The sequence below is a fragment of the Asterias rubens genome, chromosome 14 (assembly GCF_902459465.1).
Source record: "Asterias rubens chromosome 14, eAstRub1.3, whole genome shotgun sequence".
Taxonomy (NCBI): Eukaryota; Metazoa; Echinodermata; class Asteroidea; order Forcipulatida; family Asteriidae; genus Asterias; species Asterias rubens.
The window spans coordinates 367,023-392,803 of record NC_047075.1 but is presented as its reverse complement, the minus strand read 5'-3'; the positions used below and the strand labels follow the sequence as shown (position 1 = coordinate 392,803).

Sequence of the window (25,781 nt, the reverse complement as noted above, 5' to 3'; positions counted from 1 at the left end):
GCTGAAACAGGTTTACCCCCTTCACAGTCTGTAAGGATGTAGGCATGGGTATCATCCACTAGGAGCCACCTACTCCTGGGGCTGAAACAGGGTTACCCCCTTCACAGTCTGTAAGGATGTAGGCATGGGTATCATCCACTAGGAGCCAGCTACTCCTGGGGCTGAAACAGGGTTACCCCCTTCACAGTCTGTAAGGATGTAGGCATGGGTATCATCTACTAGGAGTCACTTACTCCTAGGGCTGAAACAGGGTTACCCCCTTCACAGTCTGTAAGGATGTAGGCTTGGGTATCATCCAAATTAAAAAGGAGACCGGTGGTGCGTTGAAATGCCAGCAGAGCATTCTTTAATCATGAAGAGGGAATGCCCTAGCTTGGATTGCTATCATGGGGCTCAATCCGGTTTGTACGCATGACATAATTCCAATGTAAGCCCCACCCCCTTCACACAAACTGTCTCCACTGAACACAAGATGTCAAGTAAATGTTGCATGGAAATACCAAGGAATAAACTTCTTTTACTTCGTTTTTTATAAAGGTACTAATAAAACACATTTGGGAATATTTTCTTTATTTACCTGAAATGGTCCAGAGACAGAGACTGGAAACTGACCCTTATACCATCGGTCATCCAAGGTTCCATACTTTGACCATCGTGGTTGTCCTAAATCGGTCTGATTTGGCCTGACGTACACATTCAATGTCTCAATATCAGCGCCATACATATGGTACCAGAACTCAACGCAGACTTTGCTGTTCTTTAAAATGAAATCACTCTCAAGACGAGCTCGGTCGTTCTGGATGGTCGCTGAAGTCTCGATGTAAATATACCATCCTTGAGTCGAGTCCATTGTGTGGTCGAAGGACGGGCCGGTGTCCGATGACGAGGTTGACCCTTGAACTCTTGTCCAGTCAAAGGTATCATCTTGGGCTTGGGTGTAGGAGCAGATGCCTTGCTCGAAGTCGCAATCATATGGAGATGGAACTGGAGTCAACAAACGTATTAATGTTGCAATGTATTATTATTGTTAACTTTGGTTTTAATATTATTTACCCCGATGCAAATTTAACATCTATTAGTTTTGTTCTCGGTACTACTATAGGATTTGAACTGCCTCTAGCTACCGCACAATCTCAGTGGTCTAGTTGGTAAGACACTGCTCTAGAATTGCAAAGGTTGTATCCCACCAAAACAATAAGCCTGTGATTTATTTACAGGACTTAAGATAGTACTGAGTATACTGTGCTACATATTGGTGTACATGTATATGGGTAAAACCAAATCATATAAATTTGAATTATTATGAGTGTTATGGAAGAAAACAACTTATAAGAAAAGTTCCTACCTCCACACAGTCCGGATCTAACCAATACATCATCGATGGCGATATCACTAGTGAAGTTGAATCCAACCACACCAGCGATGATCAGCTGGTAATGCTGCAGTGGACTACTGACGTTCAATGATAACTCATACCAAGTATTACCTTGGTTACCAACTACTGACTGGAGAAGGGTTCGGACTTGGCTGATGGGGTTGTACTGGTATACATCCATCTGTTTGATACCTTCACAAGTAGAAGGAAAACACACAACATTTAAAATATAATCTAACCCATTTATAAATAAGTTTTGGGGTTGAACAAAGACAAAATCGCAAGAGTCGGATTTGACAGCCTTGGGTCCATCCGAAGGCACAGCAATAATGGTTAAGTGTTCAAGAACACAAGTGTCACAACCAGGACTCGAAACCACAATCCACTCAAACACCAGATCTTAATATCGCTCGTCCTAGACACAACACAAAAACTTCCCTACAGACTTTAAACATTTCAAATAGAAGTTCGTTTTGAAAACTAAAGTTGCCTTGCCCTCTCAATGAACAAATTCTATGCCGGTACTAAAAAAGAAACAAGTAAAAATCTTCCTTACCTTCTCCATACATATGATACCAGAATGTGAAGCAATCTCCTTGAGAAGGTTCAATAAGTTCACTGACGAGCCAAGCTTGTTGATCAACAAGAAAACCACTCGTCTCAAGGAAAACGTAGAATCCTGTTCAAACAAAATCACTCCAAAAATTTATCATCAGCACAATTTAAATTTGTTTGATAGGCGGACAGGGGCAATTATGATACAGTGCCTTGCTCAAGGACACAAGTGCTATGACTGACCTGGGCTCACATTCATAGAGCTGCTAAGCACAAAAATTTGCTTAGCATAAAATTTCTTCCTTGATAAAAACAGGATTACCAACCAAATTTTCATTTGCTGTATATTGCTTGTTACTGGTAGTCAGCTGTTGTTTGCTTATCCTGAAAATCATGTGGACATTTTGTTGGTAATCCTGTTTTTATCAAGGAAGAAATTTCATGCTAAGCAAATTTTTGTGCTTAGCGGTTCAATGAAATTGGGCCCAAGCCAGGATTCAACCACCCTAGACCGCTCAGCCACAACCCCAGTGGATAGATAACAATACTACATACCATCTGTGGTTCCTTTAGTATGGTCAAATGATGGTCCGGTCTCCAGACTATCCGTAGAGCCACTACCTCTCACAAAGTCTAGATCATCGAGTGTGATCTCGTTGGTCCATGAGCAGAAGCCATCTTCAAAATCGCAGTAACCGGCGGGAGGGCAGGCTCCGATCGTAATCTCAACGTCATCAATGGCAACGTTACCTTGTAAGGTGGTGCCGACTGTCCCAACCAATGCAGCCTGCAAAGAAATAAATCAGTGACATTATTTTGTAAAGAGTGTCGAGGCATAATTGTTTTCTATTTTGGATAGTTTTGGCTTGAACAAAAAAACATTGACTAGAGTAGGGCTCAATTTCATAGAGCTGCTTCAGCACAAAATTCTGCTTAAGCAAAATAATCCATGCTTAGTAAAATCAGAATACCGGCCAAGACTCCACTCAATTGTTATTTTAAATAAACAATAGCTAAATACCAGTCACAAGCAATGTATATATGGCATGAAATTTTGGCCAGTAACATGTGTAAAATAAGCAAGTTATTTTTGTGCTTAACCCAACTTTTTGCTTAAGCAGCTCTATGGAAACTGCGACCTCTGGATTAATGTGCCGGCGCTCTACATCTACCAACTGAGCCATCTACCCGTAATGTTTGCGGTTTCCTGTTTTATCAATATCTTAGTTCTAGGGTACCAGTCAGAAGCCATTCAACATGTAACTGCCGTGTAGCCATGGATCACACCCAGGTTTCTGATACAACCAGCAGGAGATAGATCACCTTAAGGGGATGCAACTTTTTAATTCACAAATCTAGTATAACCACAAGAGAAACTGACTGGTGGGTAAATGTTTCAACAACTTAGGGTTGAACAAATAATCATTTGCTAGAGTGATTTGTATTGTGACATCAATGTTGACCAAGTAAGATTGATACACAGTCAAGATCAAACTTAGTTCCTTGTGAAATTGGCCATTGTGCGCTCTAATACGTGACAGATACTGTGCACTTTATACATTGTAGGTGCAGTTTATTATTATTATTATTATTAATGTCAATTACTCACCACAAATGGAGTATCAGACTGCATCGTAACTCTCCCCAGCCTCCACAGATCTCCCTGATCAACACTTCTCTCCCACAACCTAGCACCCAGACTCGTTGTATTCATATCATACTGGAACACTTCAATGGAGCCGACCCCGTTGCCATGGAGATAGTACCAGAATTGTAAACATTCTCCGTCTGGTATAGCGGGGAAGTCTGGATTGATGAGGATTGCTTTGTCACCAATCTGCTGCGTGGTCTCGTCAAGATAAGCAAAATGACCTGAAAAAACATCATTTTGAAAAATCATTCAACAGTGCAGTTCTTTGTGACATTGAGTACTGGGCCCAAGCTCATAGCGTTGCTTAATGGTAAGCAAATTTTCGTGGTTACTGTAGCAAAAAACTAAGGTGCAAGCGTATTTCACAGATTAGCAGAAAAAATGGGCAGCCATATTGCGCGTTTTCCATGGATTTGCATTGTGACGACATTTATTTTTGTGTGGTAAGCACTGGAGGGTTAGCATGCCTTTTCGTGTGCTTACGGTTAGCATTAAGTTGACCTAGCCGTCAATATTTATTATGGAAGTTGTGCACCACTAACGCAAGAAATCATGCACAAGTGGATTGGTGCATTTGCATAAAATTTGGTGAAATTGACTGCTGGTCTGGTCCCAGCCTCTTACCTGTAATAGTTCCAGTGGTTTTATCAGGTAGATTACTACCAGGCTGACCCGGGTTGATTTCACGACCTCTAGGTCTCGACCAATCAAAATCATCCAAGCTTGACTCTTGTGTCCATTCACAGAAGTCTGTTTCAAAATCACAACCACCTGTGAAGAAACAAGCAAGAATGACTTAGGGAATCAAACAAGAGTTTGCGATTCAGCTGATGTTTGGACAGATATGTTCACACAATTTTTCAAGTAAGAATGTCAGAAAACATAATACGAACCAGAACTTTGTTTGTTTTAGAAATGCATGTTAAACATATATTTGGTTCAGAAAAAATACAAGATGACAATTCAGCAGCCACTTGTGGAAGCTATGAGCATTTTGTTATAAGCTGTTTGTGACTGATACGATCTTTAATGGGTAAAGTTTTGCCTAAGTTTCCCACCACTGCTGGGGACTAGCAAGTACTAATAACAAACACAAGGCGACAAATGATTGACTTACGTTGAGGTGGGCATGGTCCTTCTGAATACATGATGTCATCAAGTCCAATGTCACTGTAAAAGTTGCTGCCAATCACACCTTCAAAGGTTATCTAATAAATAATAAGAAGAAAGATAAGAAAATAGTACTCACACAGAACTTGTTTCAAGTTAGTACAAAAAGCTGCACTTACTGCACTTACAGCAGAATTTGCTGCAAGTGCGTAAAACAGATACGCACTCAACAATAAGCAGTTGATTGCAGCAGTTGATTGCAGTCACATAGAACTTTTGTGAAACAAATTGAGCAATTAGCACTCACATCAATTTTGTCTTTATAAATCTTAAGAAATTTGCACTCAAATATAATTTTTCTTAAAAGAACTTGAAATACTTACAAAGAAATCTTGGTTACTATTGATAGTTCTTTGTCCTAACAACCAATCGCCATCCTGTTCACCTAGCTTTGACCATAACGTTGTCTCAGTCCCTGTTGATATAACAGTCATCAACATCCGTAGCTCTCCCATGGAGCTACCAGTCATGTGATACCAGAATGATAGACAGTTGCCAAGGAGACTCGTTGGTGATAAGACAAGAGTGACGAGGCGAGCTCGTTCCAGAGAGACACGTGGAGAGGACGCCTCGATGTACAGATAGAAACCTGAAGGCAAAAAAGATCTTTCATATATGAATTATTGAAAATTTCGTTTTCTGATTACCTTTTTAGACTTAATGTTTAGATTTTTAAGTTTTGAGATTTAGTTCTTATGGCTTCTGACTAGCACCCCCAAACAACAATTTTAACAAAAGATTAAGACTGCCAAAATTAGCGCTAGATATCTCAGTTGGTAGAGTGCAGGCACAGGTTCAAATCCCATTATGATCAACTTGTCTTCGTTCAGCCCAAAACCTATTGAATCTCAACTATACCTGAGCCTGTTGTATGATCTCCAGTTGGTCCTGTGTCAACAGAGGGGGTGCTTCCCTGATAGCGTGTCCAATCAAAACCATCATCCCTTGCTTGTTTCCAATCGCAGAGTGATGTCTCAAAGTCACATGTTGCATTGATACCATACTGGATAGGATCGGCTGTACTTGGTTGCACTGGAAATGGATTAAGGAAAAGAGGAAAACAATTTAATTGTATTTTTTTGTTTGGAGGAAACACCAACTTGCTGAGTAGATTATGTTCTTTGAGAACTTGTCTTGATATATATTCTACTACCACAGTGTAGATTTTTTTGAATTCGGGAGACTTCTTAGTTCTGAAAAGAACTTTCCTGCTTAATAACTATTAGGGTGGGAGGTAGGAATCTACATATTTGGTTTGCGGTAACACCATGTGTGTATCTACTTGCCAGGTAGAGTTTGTTCTTAGAGGGAGTAGATGTTCGGGGGTTTGGCAGAGACTTCTCAGTTCTGAAAAGAACTGTCCTGCTATTTAAACTATTACCCGGGTAGATGGTATAGAAAATAGGCTGGGAATACTACTTTAGCTTATAGGATCGTAATTAACTGTACTACCGTTGAGTCAGTTCTTAAATTGGTCTCAATGTTTCGACTCGCTTGCTCTAGTCATCTTCAGGAGAGGTAGGAAATCGGCCGGGACTACTACTTGCGCTTTAGGATCGAGGGTACTTCTTGTTATTAATTTCACTATTTCTGGAGTGAGTTCTTGCTTGGTCTCAAAGTTTTGAGTAGCTTGTCATCTCTAGTTATCGTCAGACCAAATATACAAGTTTTCTTGTCAATAACTTTGTGCATTGCAACTTGTGTTCTCAAATGTAATTGAAACTATTAATATTTACCATCGCACATTCCGGGAGTAACTTGAACGTCGTCAATTGCAATATCTCCAGAAAATGACTTTCCGACGACTCCTTCAAAGATGAGCTTTCAAGAAAGGATTCCAAAAGTAAGAACATTTGATTGAGAAAATAGAATGAGCTGTTGCAAACTGCTTACCAATTCTCACGTCGGACTAGCCTTGCGTTTTTAACAACTCGTAAAGAATATTAATTTTGGTTGTTACCTATACACCGATGTGTGTCAGCACTGTATACTCAGTACTTTCCTGAGTCCTGTTAAAAAATATCACAGGCATGTTACTCGGGTGGGATTCGAAACCCGCGACCCTTGCAATTCTAGAGCAGTGTCTTATCATGCAACTAGACTACCGAGGTTGCCGGGTAGCTAGAGGCAGTACGAATCCTATGTTTTTGGCAGCGGGTACCGCAAGGATATATTCTTTATCCCTGATGTAAATTTAACATTTCTTATAACTTGTAAAGAGTCCGAGGACAAGTTCTTAAAGTTAAGACTATCTTTGTGAAATGGAAGCCAGGGCACAAATGTATAGGGCATTGATATGTAACTAAGAGAGGTTTGCGGTAACACCATGTAAATATCTCTTTAGAGTAGTGAACGTTCTGGAAAGAACCTGTGGTTAACAAATCAGCATTTCACATGGCTTTACAGCAAACCTTTCTTAATTAATACTTCCACCATGCACAGTTTCCAATCCTACTTGGCATTCTTACGGTTACTGTAAAATGCGTTATTGTGAGAACTATTTTTGCAATTATTTTAAATACTAGACCTACCTGATATCGATCCCTATCACTCAATCCAACCTGGCCATATTTCCAGTCCGTCTCGTTAACGCTCTGTTCATCTGATAAGTACCACACCGTACTATCGTACTCTATCGTTCCACCATTCAACCCCCTCTTAAACACAATCAACTCCCCAATATCAGCACCATACATATGATACCAGAAGCTGAGGCAGGAACCAGACCCTGAAGATGGCGGGAAGAAGCTGCTTGTAAGACGAGCGTAGTCTCCAGGGAGTCTTGGGGAACTCGTCTCGATGTACAGGAAGGAACCTAAGGAGTAATCAAAGGTAGTTATTCACATTGTCTTTAACTGATCACTTGAGTCTAACAAGCTAAATGAGTAGCTGCTTGTAAGACGAGCGTAGTCTCCAGGGAGTCTTGGGGGAACTCGTCTCGATGTACAGGAAGGAACCTAAGGAGTAATCAAAGGTAGTTATTCACAATGTCTTTAACTGATCACTTGAGTCTAACAAGCTAAATGAGTAGCTGCTTGTAAGACGAGCGTAGTCTCCAGGGAGTCTTGGGGAACTCGTCTCGATGTACAGGAAGGAACCTAAGGAGTAATCAAAGGTAGTTATTCACAATGTCTTTAACTGATCACTTGAGTCTAACAAGCTAAATGAGTAGCTGCTTGTAAGACGAGCGTAGTCTCCAGGGAGTCTTGGGGGAACTCGTCTCGATGTACAGGAAGGAACCTAAGGAGTAATCAAAGGTAGTTATTCACAATGTCTTTAACTGATCACTTGAGTCTAACAAGCTAAATGAGTAGCTGCTTGTAAGATGAGCGTAGTCTCCAGGGAGTCTTGGGGAACTCGTCTCGATGTACAGGAAGGAACCTAAGGAGTAATCAAAGGTAGTTATTCACATTGTCTTTAACTGATCACTTGCCCTTGAGCAAGATACTTTACTATAATTGCTTCTCTTCACCCAGGGGTATAAATGGGTACCTGTGAGGGCAGAGGGTGATATTGTGTATGAAAAAGCATTTGAAGCCCAGGTTGTATACTCCCCAGGGAGCTGAGAAAGATTAAAGGAATGATATTGACCCAATGACCAGCGCACTAATGAAAAGCGCATTGATACGGTTATTGTAAAATGCGCTATAAGAACTAGTTACTGTTATTCACACCATCTCTAACTGATCATTTGGGTCCATATATAATTATTTAAAACATACACCAACATGAAATACAAACAATGACGACATTTGCAGAAAAGAACATAATCCTTAAAAAATATTTAGCAATCTTCCTGAGAGAAACTAACCTGGAGAGCAAGCGCCAGTTGATCCACATGTATGATCCTCACTTGGGCCAGTGAAGTCACTTGTTGTGGGGCTATTTAAACGAACCCAATCAAAGATATCATCCTGACTGTTAAACCACACGCAGGTATCGCTCTCAAAATCACAAGTTCCTGAGAAAGGAAAATCATCAAATATTGAGGTTTACTTTCAGCAAACTGCTCAACAGTTTATTGGGATGAAAATTATGAAGAAAGCCCCCATAAACATGTAGAAGGAAATGTCATCTAAAACAACATGAAGAAAGACAAACAATCAAAACAACTTGATAAAGGAAAAAAACCAACGAAACAACTTAAAAATGAAAAGAAGGTTTGAAAATCAAGATTGTTTGGATTTCTAGTGATTGGATGTAAGGGCCCTGTGAATGAAAGCAAGTCCAGGACAGGCAAGGATGGAAAACAAAGTCAAAGAATTGTTGTGAAAACCATAGGAATTTTTCCTGAAAGTAGACTTTTGTAATAATTTTTCCTCTAGGACCCTGGTTCGAGTCCTGTTGGGGGGCACTGTGGATTTGGTTTTCAGTGTGTAACTGACTGCTTGGGTTTTCGGTAGATTAATTCTCTGGGGTTTTCCTCCCACATCTAAAACTGAAACTTCCTTCCTTGTCTTCTCTTCATTGGTTTATTGCCTAGTAACATTCACGTTTATGAGTATCCTTGGCTTCAAGAATAAATGAAATTAAATTAAATGAAAAGAAATTAAACAAAATGATATTTGTGTAACCTCACCCTGATCTGCACATGGTCCAGTCCTCTTAGCTACATCATCAATAGCGATATCACTCCGTTCACCGCTACCAACCTCACTCTCAAACACCAACTGGTAGACGGTAGAACTGGTGAACTCCACCTCTCCAGTAAACCATAGATCACCATGGTTGCCACTCATTGACCATAAGGTTGCTGGGTCCCCATTGGCCTAGGTAAAAGAAGAAACACCAAACATAGACATCGTTACTTTGGGTTCAATAGATAATGTGGGGGTTGAACAAAGAAAATTAGAAGCAACAACCTCCAGATTAAAGGGCCGGTGTTTCACCAACTCAGCTATCTAATTAGTTTTGAAGTTGGAGAGAGTGTCTACTTGTCTGAGGTTCAGTGGAAGAGCATTCCAAAGAGATGGTCCAGCGTGTGTTTAAAATGGAGAATGGTGTTAATAATATCGCTTCTTTGGAGAGTTTTCTTTGAAAATAAAGAGCTGAGAAAATGACTTATGGCATAAGAGCACCAGACTCAAGCTCTGGTGTTTCTGTCCAATGCACTTATCATAAAAAGAAGGGGAGTATTCCTGGTTTGATTGGCTGCATATTGCGCAACAGCACCATATAAACCATTACATGGTGCTTTAAAGGTATAGGTCTCGTACTTTTAAAAAATAGCTCCACAATACCTTGTAAGAAAAACACTGAATGTTGAAGCGCCTTGAGCGTCACTGAGTGACGGATATGAGCACTATGTTTTTCACTATTGCGATTTTTTAATTGTTACTACCTTTACTCTAAGTGTCCCTATTTGATCTCCATACATATGATAAAAGAATCTCCAACATGACGTTTGAGAGCTCTGATCTGGAACAAATGGTGAGGTGATTAATCGAGCCAAGTCTCCTGGCCGTTGGTTGCTGGCCTCAGCGTACATGTAGTTACCTTTAGAAAAATAAATAAATACAGGGCATTTATAAATAATTTAAGACGCATAAACATAAAGATAACTTTACTCGATCTTTCATAGATAAGCGAAGCACTTACTATTTTATAATTATTTTATCACACCCAAGTTGAGAGGTTTGCGGTAACACTATGGGAATATCTCTTTTTGAGTAGTGTTGGTTCTTTCGATGGTTAACAACTCCATAACCACAAGTTCTTCTCAGAACCAACACTACTCAAGAGAGATTGTTACAGATTTTTGAACCTCTTTTATTTATACTCCCACCATGCAAAGTTTTAAAATCCTAGACACCCAAGATTACGATACGAAGCCCTAGGAGGAGGTGGCAATATGCCGCTGGTGGCAGTTGATTTGGGTCGTCAGCCCAAATCAGTTAAGTGCAGCCGATACGAAGCCCTAGGAGGAGGTGGCAATATGCCGCTGGTGGCAGTTGATTTGGGTCGTCAGCCCAAATCAGTTAAGTGCAGCCGATACGAAGCCCTAGGAGGAGGTGGCAATATGCCGCTGGTGGCAGTTGATTTGGGTCGTCAGCCCAAATCAGTTAAGTGCAGCCGATACGAAGCCCTAGGAGGAGGTGGCAATATGCCGCTGGTGGCAGTTGATTTGGGTCGTCAGCCCAAATCAGTTAAGTGCAGCCGATACGAAGCCCTAGGAGGAGGTGGCAATATGCCGTTGGTGGCAGTTGATTTGGGTCGTCAGCCCAAATCAGTTAAGTGCAACCCTCACCTTGAAGTGGCCGTCCTTGGCCTTGTGATGTTAGACGAACGATAAATAAATGGAAGTATGGGAAGCCTCTTACCTGTTGCTGAGCTGTACGTTACATCAACCGATGGTCCGGTGAGTGCTGTGCGAGTCCGTCCAGCATTGACAGTCCAGTCAAAATCATCGCTAGTATCCTGAGTGTAGCTACAGAGGTCAGTCTCTTCAAAGTCACAAAGGTTTGGGGCTATCGGCAAAAAGAAAAACAGAATCACAAAGTTTAGCATCAAGTTGTAAACTTCTTTGCTAGTACATAGGAATCTTCACATTCATTGGTAGAGCAATAGAGATAACCTTTTTCAAAGTAACAGAGACTTGCATGTATAGGGAACTGTACTTTGAAAATATGCGTCTTGCTAATCGAGTGAAAATCAACTCTTTTCCTCTTAATTGTAATTTTCTCTATTTCACAATGTTTTCATGGAGTTCTCCTCTTACTAGCCAGAACCTAAAGTGTTGTTGTTGTTTTCATTGTTATGTAGGCTTCTACTGAAAACAGCCCAAGACTATCTTGGGTGTCTGTGTAGTGTGGTTTAATCTCAAGGAATATTCAATAAGACTTACCTTCACAAGGCCCTGGGTACACCTTAATGTCATCTAGTGCGATATCACTCAGGTAGCTTATACCAACCACGCCTTCAAATACATACTGCATCAAACACAACAAAAACACTTGTACCATTAAAGTCCAAATAGCTTTATTTTAGGCTATTTCATATAAATTTCTCTGAACAAATCGGAAATCAGACTAAATTAGGAAGAATATCAATCTTGCGATTGGGATACGGCCAACTGTTTAAGATGTAGTCATTCCTTCACGATACAAGAAACTCAACTACATGTAAGATCCAGGCCTGGAATTACTTGCAGGCCACAGAGGCAATGGCCTCCGTTGCACCTGGTCTTGGCCTTGGTGCCCTTCCAAAAGTTTCCAATTGACTTTAAGATTTTCCAATGCCCTTTTAAAGATGAAATTCCAGGCCTGAAGATCCCTAACTACTATATTCCATTTCCACTACACCTACCTTATAAGCAGTTGCCATGGTAACAGTGACTCTTCCCTGGTACCATGCATCATCCTTGGTGCCAACCCTAGACCATATTGGTATACCAAGTCCAGTCCCATCCACTGCGGCGTAGACGTTCAACGCATCGATGTCATCCCCATACATGTGATACCAGAACTCTAAACAAGTCTCTGGCGTTGGGGGCGCTATGTCACTCTCTAACCTTGCTTTCTCACCAGAGACACGTGGAGAGGAAGTTTCAATGTAGATGTAGAAACCTGCGGCTGTGTGCGTAAACATTTTGAACAAAATCAATTATTTATAGACATTGAAAATACCTATTTTGAGTTTAAAATCCTTACAAATAAAGATTGTTTTCATCATTCACTTTAACCCCAAGACCATACCTGAATGGAATCGACTTCATCCTCACATCAGTTCTGATGGCAAACTTTGTTTCAATGGCCCACCCAAATATGTCACTGCTGGGCGCCCTGATCCTATACCACCTACGGCGATAACCTTATGGGTCATTGTACGTGTACAGATAAGAATACAGATCGCAAAGTAAAGCTAAATTTGTCAGAGTAAACTCTGAGTAAAACTTATCTCTGAACTGGCAGCTATGGCTACATCTACAGCTGGATTGACCTGTCATCATGCATTAAAGTATAGGACATCCTTAGCAACATAGCCGTAGCTGGAGCCGCCAATTTGGATATGACCTTACTTACCTGTTCCAGTTGTGTGATCCACAGTTGGTCCAGTATCAATGGACGGTGTTGAGGCACTTGATCTCAACCAATCAAAATCATCGTCAGTTGCATCAGTGTAAGTACACATGCCCGATTCAAAATCACAGTCCAATTGAGAGGGGGCTGAATAAGAATAAAGGAAATATTATGTGTAACTCCCTAACACTAAACATTTCAGTCCATTTGAGAATCACCTGAATAGAAATCTGTAACTGAAAAATATCTCTATGAGTTCTAATTTCATCAGTATGCTTTGATCGTCTTCAGAAGAACAGTAGTTCCCTAATTCCAAAATAAATGTCCAAATGAGAAGCGGCCGAGTAGGAATAAAGAAGATGTGTTACAATAATCCATGATTTTTGAACTCTTGTGGTCAAACTTCAACTACACTCTCCTTGCTTACATGTACGTTGTCTTCAAAACTGCAATGATTTTTCAATGTTAATTTTACATTTTATCATCAATGTTTAGACATGTAAATTTTCCTCTTTTTTTCCTTCTTTTTAATAGACAACAAATAACTTGAATTGATCTACAATTGTTGCTTTAACGTTATTTCCTTGTTTTTTTTCCAAATCTTGGCTCAGATCTTGGTGTTCGGTTCCGGGCTTCGTGTGATGTTGGAAACACCTCCACAAAATGCACCTAGCTCTAAAAACAGAGCTCAAGCCAGAGCCAGGATCCACAGAGGAAACAGAGCTCAAGCCAGAGCCGGGATCCACAGAGGAAACAGAGCTCAAGCCAGAGCCGGGATCCACAGAGGAAACAGAGCTCAAGCCAGAGCCGGGATCCACAGAGGAAACAGAGCTCAAGCCAGAGCCGGGATCCACAGAGGTGAAATGCACCCACCAAACCTGATCCCTAATTTCTTACCTAAACAAGCACCATCAGACAGCCCTGTATCATCTACAGCAATCGTTGCGTTGGTGTTAGCGCCCTCAACGCCTTCCAGATAGACCTGAAATTCTCCACTGCTAGTGACGGTTACTGATTCTTCATGCCAGATGTTACCATGGTCACCATTCTCGGTGAGAAGTAACGTCAATATTCCTGTAGCTGTGTCCTTCTTGTACACATTAAATGTACCAACTCCTGAACATCAACGAGAAAATAATTAATTTACAAAACCTCTCCTTATAAAAATTAGAAATAAGATAATAAGACACAAGGGAAACTGACTGGGTAAGTTTTTAGTTGATTTGGGGTTGAACAAAGAAAGAAAATATTGACAAGGGCAGGAGTGAACCAACACACTCTACCAACTAAGCTATCTATTCTTTTGTTGGCCGGCTCCCTTATTTGTCAATATCTTTATTCGGGGTGCCAGTCATCCAGAAGCATTCAGTGAGTTACTGCTATGTAGCCAGCCATCGATTTCACCAAACTCTTCCTAACTTAGGATAAATCTTAGGACTTAGGACGGGTTCAGTTACGTATCCAAACATGTAGGACACATTGAACCCATCCTAAGTTAGGACGGGTTACTCGTCCTAACTCGAGTTAGGATTAATCCTAGCGTTTCGTGAAATCGGCCGCAAGGATCACACCCAAGTTTCTGATACAACCTTGAAAGCGGCCGCAAGGATCACACCCAAGTTTCTGATACAACCTGGGAAGCGGCCGCAGAGGGATCACTTTTAAGGGCGATGCAATTTTTTTGTTCAGATATTGTAATATAAAATAAAGTTACTTACCAGTGCCAATCATGGAGAGCCAGAAGTTGAAACAACTCGAGCCACTTGAAGATGGACTAAAGTGCTCGCTGTTTAGCCAAGCTTTCTTGCCTGTAGGTACAGTACTGCTTTCAATCAGCATGTAATAACCTGAAAAGGAATTGACATATAATCAATGCATAATCAATTGATCTGAACTCTGCAATCAATACATCAAAGTGTTTCATCATCTTTAAAAATCTACCAATTGGTGACGGTACATAATGGACAGTGCAAGTCAACTTCTTGAAAACTTTGTGAAGGAAACACTTACATGCTTTTTGATTTGTTTACTTTTTAAATATTTTTGTATGCAAGTCGCCAGACACACAAGGCCTGAAGGCCACTTCAAGGTGTGGGCTACATTTATTTTTTCCAGAGGCCGTTGTCACCTACTCCTAGGGCTGAAACAGGGTTACCCACTTTACAGTCAATATATGGATGTAGGCTTGGGTATCATCAATTCGAAGCCTGGCAGGTAGAGCAGAAAGCACTACCTCCCCAATTTTACGTAGCAAGTGTCACGCCAGGGACTCGAACCCACACCCTGCTGATCAAATACCAGAGCTTGAATCCGGTGCTCTTAACCGCTCGGCCATGACACGCCACAAAGAGTGAGTACCAATGTATGATAGCAATAAATGAGCATTATCATTGTCTTAAGATTCTTGTGCCTGCTTTTGCTTGAACTTGATGAATTCTGTGCAGTAGGAGACTATTATGTTCTTTTATCAACCTCAAAAGTTTGTTGCTGTTTTCCCAAAAGTAAAAACTAAATTCAGCTGGATCTTCCACAAGTGACGTTTATCGTATCTGTCTTGATAATCTTTCAGCATAATATTGCCCAAAACCAACCTATGACCCTTTCTTCAAAGTGAAGACAACGACTAGTTCAGTTTGAAACTTACCTTGATCGTTATCATTAGTGTGATCAGTGGGCGGGGCCATAGATGAAGCGTCGGCTCCTCGAGTCCTAACAAAGTCAAAATCATCCAGTAACACTTCATTCACCCAACCGCAAGTATCAGACTCAAAATCACAAAAACCTGGCGGAACGAGAATAAAAATATCACGTGAGTTTTCAGAAATGATTAGTTTTAGGCGAGTGTCGAAGGTTAGATCACTGAGAATGAATGAGTATTATTTTCAAAAATTAGCATAGTGATTAGCATAATTTTGAATATTCATCTACCTACCTGGAGGGTCACATGGTCCTACAGTGATATCAACATCATCCAGTGCTATTTCACCGCTTTGACTGGTACCTAGCACTCCTTCAATTACAGCCTGACAACGAGAAAAAAGACAACAATATTTCAATGGGTGTTTTCCACCATGACCAACTTTACTTCTTGTATGTTATGTGCAAATCTGGGAACATATTTTCAATCTTTCAATTTCCAATGTCGTGTATCGCTTTAAATGTAAAGGTTAACAATGAAAAAAGAAAAGAAAAAATCACCAACTTTAAGGGATGTTGCCAACAAAATGTGAGCGCCGAGCATGAAAGCCATACATTTATCTTTGGTTTTAAAAGCTCTGCTTTGTCATCTGGGGAATTCTGCATGTTTTTAGGGATTTGATCCGAGTCATAAAAAATCAAAAAGACAACAATAACAAAAATGGATTTCCAGTTAAAATTTTGAGAAATTACATCCGTGCAACTGTGTCTTTCTCTTTACTTACCCGGAACTCCATCGTATCATTCATCAATGTGACCGTTCCGTATCGCCACAAGTCATCCTGGTCCCCTGTCTTCTCATATAACATTGGTCCCAACACACCATCAACGATGGTATAGACCCTCAGAGCTCCGACATTAACTCCGTGCATGTGGTACCAGAATTTCAAACATTCACCGATCGGAGACGGTTGGAAGTAGCCGGAGTACATGATGGCACGGTCAAGGCCTTGCCCCAAAGATGGATTCAAGTACATGATATAACCTGAATAACAAACAACACATGTTTATTATAATCATATAATTCTTGTATGAAACCAAATTGCATCAGGATAAAGAATATTAGTTGGTTTTACCCTATACCGGTATACCGGTGTGTGTAAGCACTGTATACTAAATACTTTCCCTAGTCCTGTAAAAAAAACAAAAAACAGGCGTATTGAAACCAAGAATGTTGTATACATAGCCTAATCTTCCACACAAAAATCCCTTGAGTGCATAATTCTTTGGTAGATAATAGTTAATTATAATCAGTTTCATTGATGGACTTACCATTGGGCGTTCCTGTTGTCTTGTCAACAAGTTGGCCTGGAGAATGAGAAACAGCTGAAGCCTGGAGTCTTGACCAATCAAATTGATCTGCTGAAGACTCCTGCGTCCAATCACAGCTATTTATTTCAAAAGTGCAGGTTCCTACATAATGGACAATTTAAATACAAAGTTTTAAAGGGAGACCCTGGTCACACCTCAAAATAACTCATGGCATCCACAGCAATGGTGCCCTGTGCTTTGGTTGCCGTGCCCTCTGCAAGGTTCCATATAACTCATGGCATCCACAGCAATGGTGCCCTGTGCTTTGGTTGCCATGCCCTCTGCAAGGTTCCATATAACTCGTGGCATCCACATCAATGGTGCCCTGTGCTTTGGTTGCCATGCCCTCTGCAAGGTTCCATTTTCCTCATAGAAGTGCCCCTTAATACCAGAGGGAAATTACTGCATGCTCCTTCAAGAGCCAAGTTCAAGGCCTGCCTCAAGTAAAGTTCAAGGCCTGCCTCAAGCAAAGTTCAAGGCCTGCCTCAAGTAAAGTTCAATGCCTGCCTCAAGTAAAGTTCAAGGCCTGCCTCAAGTAAAGTTCAAGGCCTGCCTCAAGTAAAGTTCAAGGCCTGCCTCAAGTAAAGTTCAAGGCCTGCCTCAAGTAAAGTTCAAGGCCTGCCTCAAGTAAAGTTCAAGGCCTGCCTCAAGTAAAGTTCAAGGCCTGCCTCAAGTAAAGTTCAAGGCCTGCCTCAAGTAAAGTTCAAGGCCTGCCTCAAGTAAAGTTCAAGGCCTGCCTCAAGTAAAGTTCAAGGCCTGCCTCAAGCAAAGTTCAAGGCCTGCCTCAAGTAAAGTTCAAGGCCTGCCTCAAGTAAAGTTCAAGGCCTGCCTCAAGCAAAGTTCAAGGCCTGCCTCAAGCAAAGTTCAAGGCCTGCCTCAAGCAAAGTTCAAGGCCTGCCTCAAGCAAAGTTCAAGGCCTGCCTCAAGCAAAGTTCAAGGCCTGCCTCAAGCAAAGTTCAAGGCCTGCATCAAGTAAAGTTCAAGGCTTGCCTCAAGTAAAGTTCAAGGCCTGCCTCAAGTAATGTTCAAGGCCTGCCTCAAGTAAAGTTCAAGGCTTGCCTCAAGTAAAGTTCAAGGCCTGCCTCAAGTAAAGTTCAAGGCCTGCCTCAAGTAAAGTTCAAGGCCTGCCTCAAGTAAAGTTCAAGGCCTGCCTCAAGCAAAGTTCAAGGCCTGCCTCAAGCAAAGTTCAAGGCCTGCCTCAAGTAAAGTTCAAGGCCTGCCTCAAGTAAAGTTCAAGGCCTGCCTCAAGTAAAGTTCAAGGCCTGCCTCAAGTAAAGTTCAAGGCCTGCCTCAAGTAAAGTTCAAGGCCTGCCTCAAGTAAAGTTCAAGGCCTGTCTCAAGTAACTCCTACAAAAATTAATGAAATAAAATGGACTTGGTTAGAAGCACTGCAGCTGTTGATGATGTATAACATTTTGAGAAATGATTCCTTTCTAAAAAATGTGGTTTTAGAGGGAGGGATTCAAAAACATTTCAATCTGAGAAGCATTTCACTTACTGATTGGTGGGCAAGAGCCAGAAGTATAGAGTATATCATCTACTGATATATCACTTTGATAGGTGGTGCCGACGACAGCTTCCAGAATAACCTGAAAGTGAAAAGGAAGACAACTTTCATTTAGTTTCATTTCAATAAAAGTCAGAAATGTCTCATCCTTTGAGAGATGTAACTCGATAATTTACCTTGAATTGAACCGGTGATGCAATGGTTACCCTAGCAACCTTCCATGCATCTTCCTGGGAACCAGCTAAACTCCACACCGGTGTCCGTACATTAGATACCGATGTATAGAGATTCAATGAACCAACTCCACCTCCGAACATGTGATACCAGAACTCAATACAGGCTGACCCAGGGGTTGTAGGGTAAAGGTCACTGGAGATGAGACTAGCAGCGTCGCCAACTACTTGTGGAGATGAGGCTTCAATAAAGGCATAGTAACCACCTAGTAGAAATTCAGTACAACAATAAATTTGTCATCAACTATGAGTACAAAACAGGCTTAGTAACAACTCAGTAAAACAAAAACAGGCTTAGTAACAACTCAGTAAAACAATCAATTTGTCATCAACTACGAGTAGAAAACAGGCTTAGTAACGACTCAGTAAAACAACCCATTTGTCATCAACTACGAGTAGAAAACAGGCTTAGTAACGACTCAGTAAAACAATCAATTTGTCATCAACTACGAGTAGAAAACAGGCTTAGAAACGACTCAGTAAAACAATAAATTTGTCATCAACTACGAGTAGAAAACAGGCTTAGAAACGACTCAGTAAAACAATAAATTTGTCATCAACTACGAGTAGAAAACAGGCTTAGTAACGACTCAGTAAAACAATCAATTTGTCATCAACTACGAGTAGAAAACAGGCTTAGAAACGACTCAGTAAAACAATAAATTTGTCATCAACTACGAGTACAAAACAGGCTTAGTAACGACTCAGTAAAACAATCAATTTGTCATCAACTACGAGTAGAAAACAGGCTTAGTAACGACTCAGTAAAACAATCAATTTGTCATCAACTAAGTGGTCTAAATGATGGCGTATTAAGGCTGAATCCGAATTAGCGGCTACAGCTACGGCAATGGCTAGATGGTCGTGTCATCATGCATCAAGTTATAGGACATGCTTAGCAACAGTCATAGCCATAACTGTAGCAGACAATTGAGATACTGACAAAAAGTGTAAAGGGAGGGGATTTTGCAAAGCTTGTTAGGTGCAAACATTTACTTCATTTTCCTACAGACCCTTGCACATAGCGCACTCACTGAGTCAAATGAACACCTATCATTGGCAAAGCACTGTGCGTGGAGTGTACACACGTACACGTTTCCATTGGTCGACTTCTACATTGGTTGCCTATGCAGGAGGTCTTCTTGTGCAGTTGCTATGGTGATATTCAACGAGGTAAACAATACTTACCAGCAGCGTTGTGTTCTGATGTTGGTCCAGTCCCCGCTGAGGGAGTGGAGGTTGTTGTTAACGTCCAATCAAATACATCCGCTGTATCTTGAGTCCATGAACACAAGAGGGATTCAAAGTCACATGTGCAGTTGTTGACATAGAGGAAAGGATCTGCTGCACTCGGTTGTGCTAAAATGGCAACAGAAATTTCAAGAAATTTTATAAATAAAAGAAGAAAAACTTATCAATTTAAAAACGTGTCAATGGTATAATTAGGTGGACATTTTTCATGTTTTTAGTGAGCGAAATCTGACAGTGCAGAGAATGTCTCTGCTACCAATACTCTATGAATTAAAAACACATGGGCCCAATTTTATAGCGCTGCTGATAAGCAGTCAATTTTGCCTACAAAATTGTTGCTAAGCAAAAAGTTAGCACAGGGGACAAGGGTCATGGTACATGTACTTGGGCTGGTAAGCTTATTCTGGTGAGCAGAGTTTTAAGCTTAAGCGTATCTCTATGAAATCAAACCAAGTCTGGTTCTCTTAACTGCTCGGCCTTTACACGCCACAAGGTTATGGATAACTGTGATAAACTCATAATTAACAGTCATATTAAAGTGACTTACTAGTACAGGTTCCACTGATGAGTTCAATATCATCAATAGCGATGTCTCCGAGATATGTTATCCCAACAATACCTTCAAAGGTAACCTGTAACAAATCAAATCAAATATCTGTTGAGGCACGATGTAACCACAGACAGACTGCTCGTCAGAGTAAGGAGATACTGTGAATAAGGCGCCTTCAGACCATTCCACCCCATGGTCTGAACATCCAAGAAGGAAATAACTAACAACATTTCTAGTCTAGTTTTCTCATCTGTGTAATTGTAAGAAAGAGAATTAGGGTGAAGAATATAAAATCAAGTCAAAATCAAAGATAAGTATATTTCTTGAGAAAACATTGTCCAACTCACAAGGAATCTTGTTTGAGATTCTTGTTGGATTACCTTTTTTGAAAGTTTACTAAATAATCAACAAACCTGAAAAGGTAGAGTCTCAGACACCTCAAACTGCCCACTCAGCCAGTCATATTCATCGGTACTCTTCTGCCCGCTTACCAGCCATCTCAACGTGACTGCTTCATTGGCTGTAGATGGCTCTGTTACCACAGAAACACTAAGCTCACCGATATCGGTACCAAACATGTGATACCAGAAGGTAAGGCAGATTGGACCGTCACCGACGCTAGGAACAATCTCTGGGCTCCGGAAGATGGCGCTCTCTCCGACTACTCTAGGAGAGCTAGTTTCTGTGTACATGTAAAAACCTAGACGGGGATACATACATATAGAAGCAAAAACAATTTGATTCATTTCTTTATATGGGATTTGAGGCATTGCATGGTGAGCTATCAATGTTTATTTGGTTTGCGGTAACACCATGTGTGCATCTACTTGCTAGGTAGATTTTTGTCTAGCTATATATTCTACTACTGAAAAATCTACTCCACGGATAGTAAATATAAATCCAGAAAAGTTCTCAAAAGATCATAATCTACCTTTCAAGAAGATATAAACATAGTGTTACCACAACGGATTGTGATGGATTGTGAATACCGCACTCTAGTGTCGGGTAGAGATGTAACTTTACTTACCGCTTTGACTGAGTGTTGTATGATCGACAATGGGTCCAGTGTATGTGCTTGCAGTCGTTCCACTCAGACGCAGCCAATCAAATACATCACCTGTGATGTCATTTGTCCACAGACAGGTTCCCGACTCGAAATCACAACTCTCTGGAAAACAATATTCAGTTGAATTGGGCTATAAAAGTCTTTGTTATATGAAAAGAAGATGAAAGATGTTTAAAAAGTAGAGTATAATGATCAATACGAAATTGTGTCGGCTTTCTTTCGTGAAATAACATGTTCTGCTATTTTGTAGAACCAAGTTGCGACGACCAAAACTCAAACCCACACTCTGCTCAAACAGCAGAGCTTGAGTCTGGTGCTCTTAACTGTTTCTGCCACACCATGCAACAAGTTGTCTTGCACAAGTTGTCTTTAACCAATACTTTTAATCAATAGACTAAGCCAACCTTTATTTAAGTTTGAAAGATTTAAGCGCAATTCTACTGGTTACATACCTTGATAAGAACATCTTCCTAATGTAAAACCAACATCATCAATAGCGATATCACCGCGTTCCCCGGTCCCCACTATGCCTTCAAACACCAGCTGATACGGCACCAATGAAGTCACACTGGCATAACCCACTGACCATAGGTTGCCTAGGTTACCACTACGAGTCCAAAGGACTGCCTGGGATGAAGTGCTTGCAATCTGAAATCAAATCAGTTCAGACATTTTACATACTTATATAATACAGTTGGAGAGTCGATTTTTAAGGTACTGGAAGTTGACAAGCTAGTTTGGAGGCACAGCAGATGGAACATGTCTGAGTTTTATGTTTACTCTTGTGCACTCAGGGGTCATGGACTGCCAGCCTAAGGCCAGTGTTTTAGCCTTGAGCCAGTAAACTGCATTCAATTGGGCCCAGGCCTCAATATTCATAAAGCCTGTCAAGAAAAAAACTTGCTAAGCACAGCAAAGTATTGCTTAACAGTAATAGGTTTATCAGCCAAAGTTCACATTGTTGTGATTAGTATCCTGCTTTCTTCTGCTCACCAAAAATGTCTGGCACTATTGTTTGCTTAAGCATCTCTACATGAAACTTAGCCCTCGTCAGCAGACTTGCCTTAACATTCAACGTTCCCATCTGATCTCCATACATGTGATATTGGAGTAACCAACAGTAGCTACTAATGCCTGGACCAGGGGTCACTGTAGAGGTCAATAGTCTAGCAACTGACCCTATGGACTGACCAAACTTACCTTAACATTCAACGTTCCCATCTGATCTCCATACATGTGATACTGGAAGAACCAACAGTAGCTACTAATGCCTGGACTAGGGGTCACTGAAGAGGTCATTAGTCTAGCAACTGACCCTACGGACTGTCCAGATGCTTCAATGTACATGTAATTGCCTTCGGGAAAAAGTAGAGAAAGCCAATTATTGTTAGGCCATGTCTTAAAGGCACTGTACACGTTTGGTAATTGTCAAAGACCAGTGTTCTAATTTGGTGTATCCCGTAAGCATAAAATAACAAGCCCGTGAAAATTTGGGCTCAGTTGGTCATCGAAGTTGCGAGAAAATTAACACCCTTGTTGGACGAATTTGTGTGCTTTCAGATAGGAATAAAAGACTTCTAGCTAGTTAGTGCGAAATTACCTCTTTCTCAAAAACTACGTTACTTCAGAGGGAGTCGTTTCCCACAATGTTTTATACTATCAACAGCTCTCCAGTGTTCGTTACCAAGTCAGTTTTTAAGTTAGTATTTGTTTTGAGCAATTACCAAACATGTACCTTCCCTTTAAAGGGGAAAACAAATATATTGACCGCCAACAGTCAGTAGAGGGTGGGTGCATTAATTCGGAAGTCTTTGGTTCAAGTCCCATTCCAGTCATTTTGTCTGTGTTTAAACCCAAACTATATCAACTTCCCCAGTCAGTTTCCTATGTGGTTTATTATTTTTGTGAGAAAAGAAGAAAAAACCTGTGTCCGAATTGGTAGCTGCTGCTACGGCTATTGCTGTAACTAGGGGCATCCTATGGCTCAATGCATGTTCAAGTGTTAACCCAGCCATAGCCAAATTGTATCCCCAATTTGGACCTATAATCCCGGCCATATCTCGTTAACCCCCCTACCCCCTTTCAATGTTGGTTCCAATTGCCAATCTTCTTCTGCGTTACAGTCAACATTGACAGGCAACAGGGAGTGGACAGGGAATTGTTTTATTTAACGTTAGGAATGGGTGGCCCAAGCATTTTGGCTGGGATATAGCCTAGGTGTTTGACATAGTGATCATCAAGTACGGTACACACATGTACAGTCTTATGCGGTCTTGCAACAGGAATTGTATGCAGGGGTCCTTTACAAAAATGTAGGAAAATACTTGATTTTTCAGAACATGGAAAGATTGGTTTACACATCAGGGAACTTTCTGCAGAATCAGTGAGAGGATTATGGGGGTTGAACAAAGAATTGACTAGAGTGGGATTCGAACCAACGACCTCCGAATTAACTTGCCGGAGGTCGTTGGTTCGAATCCCACTCTAGTCAATTCTTTGTTCAACCCCAAAAATCCTTTCAAAATTTACCCAGTCAGTTTCCCTTGTGGTTTATATTGAATCAGTGAGCGTTGACAGCTGCAATAGCCCCTTACCAAAATCAGTCCCATACGACACATCAACTGAGGGTCCAGTATTTGCTGATGTTGTTGATCCACTGTTCTGCACCCAATCAAAATCATCCGTGCCATCCTGGACGAAGTTACAGATGCCTGAATCCTGGAACTCACAAAAGTCTCTCGCTGTTCACAAAAACAGAAATGAATTGTACCAGTTATTAATAATGACATTTTAGACAAAAATTTATACAGGATTGCAGGCCTAAATTAGCGATGGCTTGATGCTTGATGAATAACCACCTAGAAAGCTAACTGCTTGTCCAAGGTGTGGTATAGGGGTGCTCATGTAGTGTGGTCGTGAAGGTGCAGTATTTTACAAGGTGCGAGTAACAAATATCCTCATCATTTTAGAGATGATTGGTGGTGGTGGGACGCATGTCTCTCACCGTCGGAAGGGCACCCGAGTCAATTGCTCACCGCATGAACGACACCCACAGATATTGTCGTGGTTCCCTGTGCTTTTGCTGTGGCGCCCTCTGCAAGGTCTAAATACAGACTTACATTTTTCCCAATCAAGTGCGAATCTAAACAAAGTATTGAATGCAACCTACCAGGACAATCGTCATTGGTTACTGTGATGTCATCAATAGCGATATCTGACAGGTACGTAGAACCGACGACTCCCTCGAACACAACCTGAGAAAAAAAAACAAGTAAAAAACATATAGGGCTGTTATAAACTTCAATATTTCAAGTTTTAATTTTTGTCATTTGTGGTCGAGCGGATAAGAGCACTGGACTCAAGCTCTAGTTTCAGATCAGCAGAGTGTAGATCTGAGACCTGGCCATGGAAAGGTAGAGGACGTTAAGAACCCAGAACACTTATCATGGTTAACTCCCAGTTTTGGAGGTTCACATAACAAGCACCCCCGTTTCCAGGATTCCTCAGGCTTGCGCTTTTCTTTGCTACAGGACCACCTTGGAAGCACATGAGTAATATTTCAAACACGATCCCCAAGAATAAGATGTGATCATTCAAACATGAATGGCTTCTCTTCTCTGAGATTACCTGGAACTGGTTACCTCTACAATGCCTCGTGTGACACGGCCTTATGGGTCAATAAATATCAATCTTCACCTGAAAGTCAGCGGTAGGGACGACACTAAAATCTCCTTGGTACCACTGGTCAAGCTTAGTTCCAGACCTCGTCCACTTAGCAGTTCCGAGTCCATTCAACGTCTTGGTATAAATATTAAGATCTTGAACATGGTCTCCAAACATGTGATACCAGAACGTCACACACATCTGGTTGTTAGGGTTGGGTATAAGACCGCTCTCAAGGCGTGCAACCTCGTCCTGAACACGAGGGCTTGAAGTCTCAATGTACATGTAGAAACCAGTAGCTGTAATGTAAGGGGATGAGATAAATGAGAATGAGGTTGACATTGTAAATTTCAGGCTTGGAATTTCATCATTGAGAGGACAAAGAAGGTAGTGGTAGTACTTAAAGATTTAAATAATTACATAAGAAACTGCATGAGTGTCAGAACAAAGGGTAACCGATCCGCCTCCCGAATTCAAACTACAATAAATAATACGTGAAAGACAATTTCTTGCATTGGTACTATACTTTATTATAAAACAAATCAACTCCCGCACCAATCAATCTATACACACTTGCGTATTTACTAATTACAACCCCCAAATCTCCTTCGAGCTCGAGTAAAACCCCACGATTATCTTAAGCCCCACTTAGGCTGTACAATTAAAGAAAAAAAAAGCACCTTGTTTCCACAGTAGTATTCTCAATACAAACTTAAATGCGTTAAATAAATTCC

At 40.9% G+C, this 25,781-nt stretch overlaps 1 protein-coding gene across 1 annotated transcript in view; it reads right to left on the bottom strand.

Moving 5' to 3' along the window:
- LOC117299530 (MAM and LDL-receptor class A domain-containing protein 1-like) overlaps positions 1–25,781 on the bottom strand; it is a 130,940-nt gene that overhangs the window by 102,469 nt on the left and 2,690 nt on the right. Inside the window, exons 4-39 of the mRNA XM_033783077.1 lie at positions 25,081–25,346; positions 24,554–24,638; positions 23,979–24,125; positions 22,585–22,739; positions 21,837–22,032; positions 21,346–21,486; positions 20,732–21,018; positions 20,316–20,400; positions 19,706–19,876; positions 18,461–18,723; positions 18,276–18,366; positions 16,739–16,879; positions 16,192–16,451; positions 15,702–15,792; positions 15,414–15,551; positions 14,488–14,616; positions 13,667–13,885; positions 12,773–12,916; positions 12,057–12,322; positions 11,596–11,680; positions 11,072–11,218; positions 10,093–10,247; positions 9,331–9,520; positions 8,563–8,712; positions 8,040–8,132; positions 7,283–7,566; positions 6,488–6,572; positions 5,610–5,783; positions 5,075–5,340; positions 4,699–4,789; positions 4,206–4,352; positions 3,540–3,802; positions 2,486–2,717; positions 1,932–2,054; positions 1,346–1,567; positions 578–984 (exon numbers count right to left, since the gene is read on the bottom strand). Of these exons, the coding sequence (XP_033638968.1) occupies positions 578–984; positions 1,346–1,567; positions 1,932–2,054; positions 2,486–2,717; positions 3,540–3,802; positions 4,206–4,352; positions 4,699–4,789; positions 5,075–5,340; positions 5,610–5,783; positions 6,488–6,572; positions 7,283–7,566; positions 8,040–8,132; positions 8,563–8,712; positions 9,331–9,520; positions 10,093–10,247; positions 11,072–11,218; positions 11,596–11,680; positions 12,057–12,322; positions 12,773–12,916; positions 13,667–13,885; positions 14,488–14,616; positions 15,414–15,551; positions 15,702–15,792; positions 16,192–16,451; positions 16,739–16,879; positions 18,276–18,366; positions 18,461–18,723; positions 19,706–19,876; positions 20,316–20,400; positions 20,732–21,018; positions 21,346–21,486; positions 21,837–22,032; positions 22,585–22,739; positions 23,979–24,125; positions 24,554–24,638; positions 25,081–25,346 (6,389 nt within the window). The remainder of the gene's footprint in view (positions 1–577; positions 985–1,345; positions 1,568–1,931; positions 2,055–2,485; positions 2,718–3,539; positions 3,803–4,205; positions 4,353–4,698; positions 4,790–5,074; positions 5,341–5,609; positions 5,784–6,487; positions 6,573–7,282; positions 7,567–8,039; positions 8,133–8,562; positions 8,713–9,330; positions 9,521–10,092; positions 10,248–11,071; positions 11,219–11,595; positions 11,681–12,056; positions 12,323–12,772; positions 12,917–13,666; positions 13,886–14,487; positions 14,617–15,413; positions 15,552–15,701; positions 15,793–16,191; positions 16,452–16,738; positions 16,880–18,275; positions 18,367–18,460; positions 18,724–19,705; positions 19,877–20,315; positions 20,401–20,731; positions 21,019–21,345; positions 21,487–21,836; positions 22,033–22,584; positions 22,740–23,978; positions 24,126–24,553; positions 24,639–25,080; positions 25,347–25,781) is intronic.